This window comes from Hydra viridissima, unplaced genomic scaffold, assembly GCF_058129835.1.
Source record: "Hydra viridissima isolate aposymbiotic clone 2 unplaced genomic scaffold, HvirCarnegie_v1 scaffold_5, whole genome shotgun sequence".
Lineage (NCBI taxonomy): Eukaryota > Metazoa > Cnidaria > Hydrozoa > Anthoathecata > Hydridae > Hydra > Hydra viridissima.
The window spans coordinates 13,621,182-13,636,398 of NW_028324304.1; the positions used below are offsets into that span (position 1 = coordinate 13,621,182).

The window sequence follows — 15,217 nt, forward strand, 5'->3', positions numbered from 1 at the left end:
AAATTGGATTCTTAAAGTTAAAGAATTTATAAACAAAAACTTTTAAAAGAATTTAAAATTACAAATAGTTGATAGAAAGAAATTATAATGTAAAAACATAAAAACATTTTAAAGCTGTTTATCAATGTTTAAATTTTGAACGGCATGTTAAAACGTCTTTAAAACGTAGACACCTTTGAAACGTGGTGACGTTTTTAGAAAACATTAGTTATTTTTTCCACCTGTAATAGGTCTCATTTCGTAAGATTTTGCGGTTTGAGATGATGATGCAAATTTATATTCTTGATTGTTAACGAAGCAGCGACGCCACTCGTTCATAGCATCCTTATTTCTCAGTATATGAAACACAAAGATGAAGAAACCTTGCAGCGATGTTGTAATGCAAAACAGCCATTGGAAGACTGTTGACAGGTCTTTGACTGCAAGAACAGCAAACACCCACGATAAACCAAGGAGAGTAGCGCACATAAATGTAATTCTAGCTTGTGACAAGTTATGCTGCTTATTACCAACATCTTTACCAAATTTAACTCTTTTTGTCAAGCTGAGTATCGTGACAACCAACACAACAAAGTTCACAACCAAGATCAAGCAGACTGGAAGTAGTACAGCAAAGTAAAACGGATTTCCACGAACAACGCATCTAAACAAAGGTTGTAAACACTTTTTCACTGTCTCAAAGTTATGAAACGAAAAAGAAAGTATTGCTAATCCACAAAAAACGCCATTTTTTCAATCTAAGAGTATCACAATTTCATATCTTACACTTTTTCATTTCCAAGCTCATTTGGTTTTGAGATGCCGGAGATAATAACAATGACAGCAGGAAATCCTATTAACAGAGCGTTTTAAAGTAAAAGAGTTAAACTGTGTTTTACCTCACCAAGCACTATTAAGTTCTTTTCACACAACATAATCTCGTTGATAATTAATGTTTATTTCATTGGAATGTTTGAAACTAAATGACCTTTAAATGCTACTTGGTTATCTAAATGGATCATAATCAATTAAACAAGTCATTCAAAGAATAGCGAGAAGTACGGTTTTAAACTTACCCCATGCAAAGATGTTTGCGTTTCTAAAAACATTTGTATCGCCAACTTTTTTAAAAACTTTAACAAAAGAACGATACAAGTTGAACGCTTCCACCAACATCCAACTAAAAGTCGATAAAATGAAGAAATGCAGCATAGCTGCAACAAGTTGGCAGCCCAGTCTGGGTGATGTTTTTACTGCTCCGATCAAAAATGTGAGAAGCAGACCCATCAGAGAGAAGCAAAGGCATATAAGAATCTTTTGAGGAAGTTTTTGCCGAAGGTTTCTGTAAAAGTTACAAAGAATGGTTATTAGACAATCTTTAACAACGATTTTTGTTGTTAAATGTTATTTTAAATTTGAAAGGTTTTTTGAAATGTACTTTGAAATCGAAGTACTTTGATTTTGAAAAGCACTCATACCGAAACACAGCAAGTGTTAGTAAAGTAAATGATAATCCGACCAAAGAAATACCACAACCAATGAATGTGATTATTTGCAAGCCCAAAGGATTGTCAGAAGCTTGGTTAACATCCAACAGCAAAGCAAAGTTAGTAAGGTGATCACAGGCACATGTAAAAAGTTCGTCTGTATTAACTCCAGCCTCGTATTTATAGCAACCAGTCTTCAGCCATCCTCCAAAAACGTTTTGAATGCCAGTTTCTAAACGAAATTACTAAAAACTAATAACAATAGTTTAGACTAAATAGAAATAAGAACAAAATTAATACTAAGGTGAAAAAAGCTTAAAATGGTTGCAGTTATACAGGGAGCAAGAAAAATATTGATAAAAATAAGCACAAATTAGCTGCATCATTAGAGTTTAACGCCGATGTTTGATGTTTAAATGCATGAAAAATAGTGTTATACCTATAAAAATGTTGTGACATCTATCTTACATCATTTATTACATTTAGACTCACAATGGATATTTCCGAGAATTGTTGACATGATTCCTTAACGGAAGAAGTTGTACAAAAATCGGAATACTGACTTTCGCCAATCGTTTTTTGAAATGATTTTTAATTAACAGTAAACACTTCAACTAGTGAAAAAATGAAAGTTTTCTATTCTATTACACGCTGTGTATGAGATATTGAAAACAGACAGAAAATACATGCTATTTCTGGATATCGAAAATGGACAGACAAGATACGCTTTTTGCCATAAAAACCTGGTTCATTTAAAAAGCAATTTCTTACCAACATCAAAATAGCCCCTAGTTCATCTATACAATAAATTTTTGTGACTTGCAAGAAAAAAGGTACAAAAAAATTGAAATCCCAACTTTTATTACCAAAGTTTTTGTCCCCGTAATTCTGCTATCTTAGCGTTAGGACAGGTAAGGGTAAAACCAAAACTTTCTGAAAGAAGATCCTGTACAATTTTAATTTATAAAATTGAGTACTAATGCAATTCAAATGATCTTACTTTTGTCGCAAATCAAACAGATTTGAAAACTAGTTTCGGAGTTGGCTTGACGGAAAATTCAACATTAAAGAATTAATTGATAAAAAACATTTCTTCATCCTAAGCATCATCAACGAGACGTGGACAACTTTTAAAACGTTTTATAGACATAATCGAAAAAGGGAAACGTGTCATTCATAGTAAAATAGTTGATCCAAAAGAATGTCGTGAATAAAGTCTTCAAGACGTAATTGAAGGTGTGTTAGTGTGAAGGCGTGTTTGAAGGTGTGTTTGCGTGAAGGCGTGTTTGAAGGTGTGTTTGTGTGAAGGCGTGTTTGAGGGTGTTAATATTTTTAAGTGTTAAGGTATTTAATTGTTAATGCATAAAATGTGTGAAAATGACGCGATTGTAAAAGTGTATAAAAAGAGTGTGTATTTTGTAAAATAATTGATTCGCAGTCAGATGTAAAATATATTATCAAGTTCAAAAAGTGACTCTTTAGTGTCTCAGGGAAAGTATAAATAATTCCCCACACTATTTGGTGGCGACTACTGCCAGGACGAACGAAACCTACGAGTTAGCGAAGAATGGACCAAGAGCAAATTTACCAGAGAGAAATCAACATGATAAGAATAAACATTAAAGGCATAGAATGCAACACGATTAATGGCGAAAAATCAAGCATAATCTTAGCGCTGGACAAAATAACAAATTTATTGGGAAGATTTGAAATGGCAAAGGATGAGCTGACCAGAAAAATGCTCGACGACGGCGAAAACATCGATTCGGTAGAAGAATGGCTTTCGAAACCAGTAATGGAAGTAGAAGCAGCGATTGAAATCAAAAACAAAATGGTGGACAAGTTGGATTCGATAAACAAAAACGAATGCGTCAGAAAATTCGAGTATGAAAAACAAATCATGGAACAGCAGTTAACGATTCAAAAAGAAGCAGAACAAGCCTCATTGAGAAAACTTCAAAGCGAAGAAGAATGGTATCTAAAGAAACTAAAAATGAAAGAAACAATGCGTAAATCACTTGGAAACGAAAACGAAGCTACTCAGCAATCCGTCAAGCTACAAAAGTACACAATCACAAAATTTAATGGCGATTATAAGGACTGGTTGCGATTTTGGAATCAATTCACGGTAGAAGTCGACAACTCAAACATATCAAACATCAGCAAATTCAATTACTTACTGGAACTCGTCGAAGGAAAGCCCAGAGAGGACATACTTGGTTTACCACATTCGTTGGAGGGATACGATGAAGCTAAACGCATACTACAAGAAACTTACAGAAAAGATATTTGGGTTCACAAAGCATTGATTAAAGATTTGGAAGGATTGACGGCTATACACAGCACGCACAAAATCAAAGAAGTTCACGACTTTTACAACAAGCTTGCGAGAACTGTACGAACATTGAAAACTATGCAGAAACTTCAAACGGCTCAATCATTCGTGTATTCATTGATGGATAAACTTGGACCAGTTCGTGAAATACTCACACAAAACGATGATGGATGGGAAGAATGGGGACTGGAGCAACTTGTCGAAAAGTTGCAAAAGTACACTGAAAGGAATCCGTTGAACTCAGCTTTTAACCCAAGCGACGAACAAATAAAGGGCGATAAAAAGAACACAAACGTGCAGTCAAGGTCCTATGAACATCGAAGCACTACATTCAAACAGTACAATGGCGGTCTTTATGACAAAGAAATCATGGCAACTAGTGGTAAGCATGGATGTATCTACTGTGGGTTACAAAATCACAAAAGCGAGGATTGTACAAAAGTGCTAACTGTTGCAAGACGCAGGGAGATTTTAACAAGCAAAAGATTATGTTACAACTGCGTTGGTTACGGACACTCGGCGGCAAATTGTAAATCAAGAGGATGCAGAAAGTGCAACAAAAAACATCACACGTCCATTTGTCAAGATGGGAACGCAACGATGGATGGTAAAATGGAAAATAAAAAAGAAACCATGGGAGCGGTGCTAAATGCAAGTACAACTATTCACCCGACAGTGATTGCAAAAGTAAATGGTGAAAAAGCAAGGATAATGTTGGATACGGGTGCTGGAAGTTCCTATATATGTACAAACTTGATTACGAAACTAAAGCTGAAACCTACACGAAAGGAATATAAAAGTATTGAACAGCTCTATGGAACGGTGGACAAGCGTGTGGAAATCTATAACGTTACGATAGAATCAACAACGATACCGGAATTTCGAATTAAGGTTGAATGCACCAACGCAGAAAAAGAAACACTCACCTTTTTACCCAATCCGATGATTAAGGATGTTAAGAAGCATTTTGCAAGACTAAGGAGACTGAAATTTAGCGATGATGAAGGGAGTGACGAACTTCAACCTGTTCACATTATACTCGGCGCTGCTGATTATCAACGTATAAAAACCACGGAACCGGTCCCAGCTAACACAAAACGTTCAAAAAACGTTCGTAGAACGTTAGAAACGGTTGGGTACGTTCTAAGAACGTTCTAAGAACGTTTCCAACGTTCTTTGAACGTATTTGAACGTTTTGTGTTAGCTGGGGTAGTTCTCGGAAAAAATCCGGATAAAGATCCAGGAGCAGAATTAACTATGTTGGGATGGACTCTTTCTGGGAGACGAACACAATTGAGCTCTGGTATTGAGAAAAGTTTCTTATTGAACACTGGTCGTGATGAGTTTGAGCAAATGTGTAGTTTAGAAGTACTTGGATTATCAGACACAAACAGTGAGTCAATGTTCCACCAAGACTTCAGCGAAAAACTGCATCAAACCGACGAAGGTTACTATGAAACCAGAATGCCGTGGAAAAAGGGTATTGTTCAACTGCCAAACAACAGAAATCTGGCTCTTAAAAGATTGGGAAGTGTAACAACTCGATTGAAAAAACTTAAAAAACTAGAACAGTATAATGATATAATGATGGAACAAATCAATGAGGGAATATTGGAAATGGCACCAGAAAAACCTACGGGAGAAATTATTCACTACGTTCCTCATCTAGCAGTAATCAAAGAAAATGCTGAGTTAACGAAAATGAGAATAGTTTATGACTGTTCAGCTAGGAAAGACGCTCAATCACCTTCATTAAATGACTGTCTAGAAGTGGGACCATCGCTGCAACCTTTGATATTTGACACACTCATACGAAATCGGATGAATAAACTCTGCGTGTTAGCTGACGTGAAGAAGGCGTTTCTACAAATTAGAATACACGAAATGGATAGAGACGCACAACGCTTAATTTGGTATAAGGACTTAAAGAAAATGGAATTAACGGAGTTACGATTTACAAGGGTAATTTTTGGTTAAAGTTCAAGTCCTTACATTCTTGGCGCCACGATTAAAAAGCATATATCAAAATACAAGGACATTTATCCAAAAACGGTGCTTGCTTTGGAAGAAGATACTTATGTCGATGATATACAGGCAGGTGGAGAAACAGAAGAAGAACTTATCAGGTTTAAAAATGAATCAACGCAAATCTTAATGGAAGCTGGGTTCCAGCTGCACAAATGGCATAGCAACGTCAGCAATCTGGAAAGCGACGCTGAGGCTAAATCAACAAAAATACTTGGGATTCCTTGGAACAAAGAATCGGATCAACTATCGATTGACTATACGGCATGCATCTCTATCGGAAATAAAGGAGCAATAACAAAAAGGAAAATGCTATCAGCTCTCAACAGTGTCTTTGACATATTGGGATTTAGTGCACCTGTATTAATCACTGGAAAATTACTATACAGTCGAATATGCTTGTTAAAACTCGGTTGGGATCAACAAATTCCAAATGAACTTTTAGAAGAATGGAAAACCTGGATCAAGGCAATAAACATCAAGAGAACTATTTCAATTCCGCGGAGTGTAGTGTCTGGAAGAATCATTGAAATGGAGCTCCATGGATTTTCAGACGCAAGTAAATCAGCAGTATGTGCATGCGTCTACGTTGCAGTGAGTCATCAATATTCAAAAACAAGCAACTTACTTGTAGCAAAAGCACGGATTGCACCGAGGGATCTTAGTATTCCAAGACTTGAGCTGGTAGCAGCGCACACCTTGTGCAAGTTAATGAATCATGTTAGAAAGACATTAACCAAGTATAATGTCATTGAAGTATATCATTGGGTTGACAGTACTGCGGTACTTTACTGGTTAAAAGAAAGGGGCAGTTGGTCACAGTTTGTCAGGAACCGAGTTCAGCAGATCTTATTGAATGGAGAAGTAAAATGGCTATATGTCCCAACAAAAGAAAACCCAAGTGATCTTGGAACAAGAGGAGTGAGTCCTGAGAAATTATCAAGCTTGTGGCTAAATGGACCTATATGGTTGAAACACAAGGAAAATTGGCCAATCCAACCAGAAATAATCGAAGCGCCGAATGCATCATGTGAAACTATTAGTGTGAAAGAGAACGTCGGTATGGCAACTGAAGAAATAAAGGGACATAATATATTTAAAGAAATATTGAGTAAACACAAGTATTGGAAGATCATAATAATATCATCCTTTATAAAAAGGTTTATATACAATTGTCGAAATGAAGTAAAAATAACAGGACCGCTAAAAGCTGAGGAGATGATGGAAGCGGAGTTAATGAACATTAAGTTACTACAAGAAGCTGTTGCAATAAAGTCCGATGTGGAACTTAAATAGGATGAGAAACAGCTTTGGAGATGTCACGGAAAAGTCTCTGGGTATAATCCGATATTTGTACCAAAAGGATTCCAACTAACTCTAAGAATTATTGAGCATCATCACGGAAAAACGCTACACGGGGAAGTAGGAGATACAATGAGTAGCATAAGAGAAAGATTTTGGATACCGAATTTGAGAGTTGCCGTAAAAAAGGTCATTCGTGAATGTAATCTATGTAAGAGATATAGAGTCAAGCCGCTTTTACCGCCAACGAGAGTAATGTTGCCACGCTTTAGAACTGAAGATATTGATTTAATAACAAGGGGCGATTGTGCACTCCGGAGAGTCAAGCTTGTGAAAACTTGTAAGAATCACTTAAGGAAAAGATGGATGAACGAGTACGTGCACGCAATGGAAGAACGACAACAAGCAAAGGAAAAGAGAGGTAATGCAAAACTCCCAGGTGTCGGAAGCATGGTTCTCATTAAAGACGATGTGAAGGACAAGGCACTTCTAAACATCGGTCGAATTGAAAACAACATTAAAGGGAAAGATGGAGTTATTCGTGGCTTTAAAATACGACTGGGAAATGGTTATGTAATTGAACGACCGATTCAGTTGGTGTGTGACTTGGAAATGAGTTGTGGGGCAGAAAGCGAAATCGAATCGGACGAGAATTTGGAAACCAGAACCGAAGAGGATACCTTGAAAAGAGAAACGAGACTGGCGAAATTGGATGCAAGACAAAAGATCAATTACATCATGGAAGACGAGATGGAAGATAGCTGATTAAAGCCGAAGTCTCAGCTTTAATCGGGGGAGGGTGTCGTGAATAAAGTCTTCAAGACGTAATTGAAGGTGTGTTAGTGTGAAGGCGTGTTTGAAGGTGTGTTTGTGTGAAGGCGTGTTTGAAGGTGTGTTTGTGTGAAGGCGTGTTTGAAGGTGTTAATATTTTTAAGTGTTAAGGTATTTAATTGTTAATGCATAAAATGTGTGAAAATGACGCGATTGTAAAAGTGTATAAAAAGAGTGTGTATTTTGTAAAATAATTGATTCGCAGTCAGATGTAAAATATATTATCAAGTTCAAAAAGTGACTCTTTAGTGTCTCAGGGAAAGTATAAATAATTCCCCACAAGAAGACACCATCAACAAGGATTTGCTAACAGCTCGGCGTACCGCATAAAAATGGCGGGACCTTTAATTTTGTTAAAAGTGTCAGGCATATTTTAAAGAACCAAGAATGTTCTACAAAAATGCTCAATCAATTAACTGATCAACGAAGAGTGATGTCAGCAGAAGAGGCTTTTAGTCTTTTTCCGAAAACAGGTCTAAGAAGTTCTGCATAAAAATAATACGTCACGAATCACCTTCAAGGTTTCCTCCTAAATATGTTAAAAGAATAATATGATAAAAAAATAATCCTATATATAGGAATAATATGATAATAAAATAATCCTATGCCTCTTTTTAAAAACCTTGTGCCCCTTTTTTTAAATTCATTGAAATAACCGCGCTAAAATTAAGAATATAATTACAAGAACAAAAAATAGAACGAATCTTTAAAATGATTGATGCAGTTGAATGAGTATTTTGATGCCTACAACATGGATTGTTCCAATCTGTTTCTTCTTATTTTCAATACTATCAAGCATTACCAGAGCACTATCAGGATGATATAGACATTTTCATCAACTCTAATTCCAATTCAGATGTTTATACGTAACTGTTAGATGCAGGTTATGTGGTACAATTCTATGCCTCAACGTATATGATTTTGTAGGCCTTTCATCCTTCAATTCATTAAAAAAAGGGAAGATACAATTGGTGATATACAAAACGACGTTGAGAAAAAAAAAAGTAGTTAATTAATTCCGGTGAAAGTTGAACTTTTTAAAAGAAAGATTATACTCGTTGATTTAGATTTTGATCAAAGTATGAGTAATAGTCACTACATTACTGGATTTCATTATTGCATCACCAATCTGTGGAGTAACATCAAAAATGAATACGATTTTTTTGGTTATAGTTTTTTTAATGCCTCTGATATATTCTATATAGAATGATTATAAAGCAATCAAAGGAAAACCATTAAAAGAGATATATCGACAAACAAAAATACAAATAATGACATGGTTCTACAAGTAATTTGTAGTAATAAGGGATCAACTGAGACTCGGTGGAGCAGGTACCAGTGCTACAGCTTTTTTCTTTAACTATTAAAATTATGTTACATTACACCTGTTACATTGCAATTTCTATTTATATTGGCATTTTTTAAACAATTATTAAAAAAAAACATGAAAATAATTTAAAAAAAATTTTTTTTGTTACTTTATTAATTTTTAACTACAATAATTATCAGTAAAAAGCAGTGTAACTTACATTTAAGCAATCTAAATTAATGCTCTTCTGATTCTGAGCTTTTTTGTATTATTATTAGAAATGTACAATAGTTTATAAGTGTGATATTGTAAGCACATCAAGAAAATCTGATGTAGAAACACTAATAGTATATTATTAAATCTATATTATCCAAAGAAGCTTGGAATTATGCATATTATTTAAAAATTGTCCATAGGATTTTAAAGTTACTTTGATAACCACTAAATTAATTTTGATAACTTTTTGGTTTTAAAGCAAACTTAACTTCAAAAGTTTAAAAAAAAATTGTCTTCAAGCTCATCACAGTATTTTCTCAATTTAGTGCGGACTCCATCCATTAGCTTTTGCCCAACAGTTTTTGTAAAATTTCTCAATAGCACACCTGAAATTCAGCAGAATTAATGGATGTATACCACAATTTATTCCTTCTTACGCAGTTCACGTTTCATGCTTGCCCCAAATTTTTCAACTGGACTAAGTTGTGGCACGTTTGCTGGATTCACGTTTTTGGGACACATTCCATACCATTTTGTTGATTTCACTTCTTGAGTAATGGCAAGATGCAAGATCATAGGTGGCTTTTAAGACAATCTGTCATTTAAACTTTGAAGTTCACTTTTCAATTAAGTTTTAAAATTGGTTTCTCGACATTCTTCTCAGTCCGTGGCATTCGCTACGATTATGTCTGTAAAACGATTAAATGAAATAACTAAAAGTTATTCTTTAAGCTTCAAACATCTTTTGGCATTGGGTTTTCTAGCAAAGCAACGTCTTTGTTTTTAAGATTAAAAACCAACGTGTTTATTGAGGTTTTAAATACGTGTCTTAAAAGGTTTCAAGCACGTATTAAATGAGGTTTCAGTATGGAACTTAAATCTTGAATAAACACGTGTGCGAGATGGTCCCAGCATACACCAAAAATGCGCAGGTTTTACGAAAGTTTTGTTAAATTCTGTCACGTGTTTATACTTAAGTTTCAATCACGCAAACTTTTAAAATCATTTTAATTTATAAGAATAACATGTACGTTTAACATGTACCATAAAATTAACGTAACTATATTTCTTCAAAAATTTTACTTTAAGAAAAATAAGTGTGTGTATATATATATATATATATATATATATATATATATATATATATATATATATATATATATATATATATATATATATATATATATATATATATATGTATGTATATATACATGTATATGTATGTATGTATGTATGTATGTATGTATGTATGTATGTATGTATGTATGTATGTATGTATGTATGTATGTATGTATGTATGTATGTATGTATGTATGTATGTATGTATGTATGTATGTATGTATGTATGTATGTATGTTTGTATGTATGTATGTATGTATGTATGTATGTATGTATGTATGTATGTATGTATGTATGTATGTATGTATGTATGTATGTATGTATGGATGCATGCATGCATGCATGCATGCATGCATGCATGGATGCATGCATGCATGCATGTATGTATGTATGTATGTATGTATGTATGTATGTATGTATGTATGTATGTATGTATGTATGTATGTATATAGACATATATATGCATAAAGATATATGCAAGTATATAAATTTAAAAAACGGCAAATAAAAGAAAATGCATAAATTAATCAGTCTCTTGGTAGAAAGTACTCTTTTCATTCCTTGCTTTAACCTTGCACTCAAATAAGTTTTAAACTGTTTTTTAGGAATCTTCCATGTCACTAAAGACATTAAAATTGTCGACAAAATCAAAGGTAAGTCATGTGTTAATGACAAAAGGACAGTATATTCCTTGTTTGGCACATGTTTACCATACATAAAGTTAGTTTTTTATTGTACTTCTTCCGTCATGATAGAATCTAAAATTGCATAACTATGTGCTTTTGCATCCTTACAAACAGATCCATTTGCATCAAATTTTCGTTTTAACTTTTCTTTTATTCTAGCGTCCTTAAGGCGGTTTTTAAATTTTGCTAAATCATTTATTGAGGAAACCTGTTCAAATGTCACTTCAAGTGCAAATCTTTAATGATGTAAATTCCATTTAACTGAAAAAGAGGACTATCAAATAGTTTGTGATTTGGATAACATCCTTTATGAAACTATATCAGTTCTCAATTTTCTACCAGTTTTTAAGTAAGATATTCTATGACTTACTGGTGTTGCCTCTATTGAACATCTTTCATAACCAAACTTTGCAGTGTGTCCCACTACACATATAATAAATGCTTGTTCATGTGCATCACAAATAAATGAGCAAACACAAAATGGCAATTCAATGTCATAAATAGAAATTCCACGTTGTTAAATTCCATCAGCCAAATTTGTAAATTTGATGGTTTATGTACAGGTAAGCTGTCAATATTTATGGCCACTTCAACAGACCTAATTTCTTGAGTGCTTCTTTGAAAAATCGATAAAATACCCTTAAGTAATCCAAGTTAAATATACTTCCCATTACATTTATCAACATCTGCATTACGAGGCATATGCAGTAAAGTGCAAGAACCTTTTGGAATGTCTTCTTGATGAAAACAATCACTAATCAAAATACTCTCTTTGAACTTTGTATTTTACCACCCATTTGATAAAATCTGATAAAAGTTCATGCACAGTTTGCTTAATTAAACATGTATCTTCATTCTCTGAGCTTGAACTTTCAAAAAGATCTGTTTCTTCGAAGGCATCAAAATGAGAATGACTACTTGAACTTACAGTTATCATAGGGAATCATTGTGTGAACACTTTGAAATATTACTCTCACTATCCTTGGATATTTCTTCTAAGAAATCAGGTTGAGAATGAGAACTTGATGAGGATAAATTGAAAGCACAAGGCAAAGATATATTTCCAGCTAAAGCTGCTCAGCATTTTTTCATATATTCTTTTATATATGATGCTGAATTTGCTGTCTTCATTTTTGTTAAACTGCTAGTTTTACAGCATTAATTACTAAAACTTGTAAAATGTTAAAATAAATATAGGAAGCACACCTAATTATTAGAGAAAATATAAATATAGTTATATATCTAAAATATTGCCATATTACCAATATATACATATTACCATTTAATTGAGAATATATTAACATCCAACTATTTATATAACATGCAACATTTTGTTGCTTATATGCAATAAATTAATCTATATTATGGCAACAGAACCAGAAATATAGATATATATCTAATATGTTGCATAGGCTTGGTCTAAAATCTACATTAGGCAACAAATGTACGAAAAGCAGAAACATTAAAGTCAAATACATAAAAAACTGTAATAACTATTTATTTTTTTTAACAAATATTTGCCCTAATATACTCTAAGTATATTGTTGAATCTTCGAAAAAATATAAAATGAAGCAGCTGTAGCTTTCTTCTAGAGAACACAACTTTGCAACTTTAAATCTTCTCTACTCATTAAAAACTCTGCTCTATAAAAATCTGTCCTAAAATTTATAACTTGAAAAATGCCTAAATAAAGTTCATAAGAAAAACTGCTCAAACTATATTTAAAGAATTTTCACTTCAGTTTCCACTTTCCGTTAATGCTTCCGCGCGTTAATCAACATTTAAATATTCGCGTGTTTTTACTACTGGTTTCACAATCACTATAAATATCTATTACAAAATCATATCACGACTCTGCAAAAGTGAAACCATCCATAAAAACACAATATTCTATAAAATATATCACAATTATAATTGGTGTTTCGGTAAATAATGCAACTTTACTTCTCGGATAGAAAACCGATTCTTAAACAGTGTTATTCTTTTCGCGGGTTTTAAACACGCAACAGAAACCACGCGTAATATATCGCGGTGTTGTGCCGACTGGGTAGTTATTTTCTTACGCCCGGCAGTCTTTTTTTTATACCTCATAACAAAAGTGCAGTTGATGATAAAGAGTAAGCATATTTGATTATTTGTAATAAGCTTGTAACATACTAATTTAAAAGTACTAATTAAAAAGATAAGTTTCTAAATAAAAATAAAAAAAATTACCAAGTTTTTCATCCCAATAATTGCAGCTCCTCGAACCAGAAAACTCTGACTGAATCTTTTTAAATGTTAAAATCACTGGATAAACTAGATTGGTTACATTTTTGTTATAAAAAGACGCTGAGAAGATGGCACTCTGGACAATCTGCCTATTTGAAACTTTTCTTCCCACCAACTTCAACAGGTTTTTTTCACTCAAAAAAAAAGAGTCGTAGCGGAAAAAGTATGAGTACAAAAGTTCGCTTTCGTCAGAAAATACTTCACTTGGTATTTGAATAGCAGCATAAGTCACACCAGTTTTGTTAAAGTCAGTAACGTTACTAAAACTTATCTCAACAGAATTATTTGATAACTGCTGAGCTAAAAGTATGAGGGGTCCTTTTTCCACTTTTTCAACATGAAAAGCAATATTTTTTTTACTAATAGAAACAGAGCTTTCAATTTGCTTTGAAATTAGTTCAGCAAACTTAGTGAGTGCATTCAGAATAATTGATGAAGATGATGTTTCAATTTGTGATTTTGCAATAAACTTAGCATCTGACTCCATTAAAATGTCAATAGACTGTAAAACATCTGTGAAAACCTGTAAAATGAAAAAAAAAAAAAAAAAAAAAAAAGAAAGTGGTTTGGGAAACTAGTACCTAAATTCTTCTATTTAGACTTCTATTTAGAGCATAGGTCTTACTTACCTCCTCGGATATATCATGATCTGCACTGGCAACTTTTTCTAGAATTGTTGCAATTAAGTTTACATCATGATAGTTTGTTATTACAGAGCTGTTAGCAACTGTGTCACGGAGATTTTTTGAAATACTTGTTAGGGAGCAGCTCGCTTGAGAACTTTGATCACAGATGGTTTCCTGGAACAAGAGATATATATATAAAAAATTCTTATCAACAACAGCATCACATCAAACTACGTTTTAGAAAAAATTGTTATTAATGAGATAAAAAAAATAAAAAAACAACAAAAAAAAAACTTATCAATAAGTAAAAATAAATGAAAAATCCAATAAAATGTGATTTTTGGTCACTGATGGTTTCCTGGAACAAAATATAAATTTAAAAAATTCTTATCAACAACAGCATCACGTTAAACTACTTTTTAGAAATATTTGTTTTAAATGACATAACAATATCAAAATAAAACTGATCAGAATCTAAAATTAATTTAAAGTTAACAAACGTTCAACAGGCCATAATTATGAAATTACAACTTCTGTCTTTAAAGAAAGATTACTGAAAAGTTAAGCAACAGCTGGAAATAATATACAGTACTGTGAATGTGTTTTAGACCACTTGTATAATTAGACGTATTTACAATATTTTTCCTATGTAATTTTTTTAAAGTGTACTTAAGTTTAATGACATAAAAGAAAAGTTAAAAGAGTATATTTTTTTGAATAAGTAAACAAAATTGATGAGAGAACATGAGGGATTTGTTTGTTTATTTATTAAAACGATGTGTCATAATAGCTACCGACTAAGCGTTCATCTAAATTAGAAAGAAAAATAAACTGGTTTAAGCTGATTCGGATTCATACTCCTTCATTTTTTGTTTTTCACAGTATAAAGTGCAGTTATAGAATAAATTTGGTACAATAAGTATGGGTTTTGGTACATTTTTAAAAAATTGTTATTTTTTATGAACACAGTTAAACAAATAGTTAAAAATAATTAAACAATGTTATTAATTTGCATTTTTAGATAAATAAA

General features: G+C 32.9%; 1 protein-coding gene across 3 annotated transcripts in view; it reads right to left on the reverse strand.

The window, feature by feature from the left end:
- Positions 1-15,217, reverse strand: part of LOC149888819 (adhesion G protein-coupled receptor G4-like) — a 25,687-nt gene continuing 10,470 nt past the window's right edge. Inside the window, exons 9-14 of one of the 3 annotated variants that reach the window (XM_090086761.1) lie at positions 14,191-14,361; positions 13,505-14,084; positions 1,458-1,698; positions 1,056-1,321; positions 766-832; positions 1-643 (exon numbers count right to left, since the gene is read on the reverse strand). In XM_090086761.1, the coding sequence (XP_089942887.1) occupies positions 205-643; positions 766-832; positions 1,056-1,321; positions 1,458-1,698; positions 13,505-14,084; positions 14,191-14,361 (1,764 nt within the window). In that variant the 3' untranslated portion in view covers positions 1-204. Of the gene's footprint in view, positions 644-765; positions 833-1,055; positions 1,322-1,457; positions 1,699-12,607; positions 13,377-13,504; positions 14,085-14,190; positions 14,362-15,217 lie in introns of those variants that run through there. The other 2 variants (XM_090086763.1, XM_090086762.1) reach the window with 2 other exon arrangements.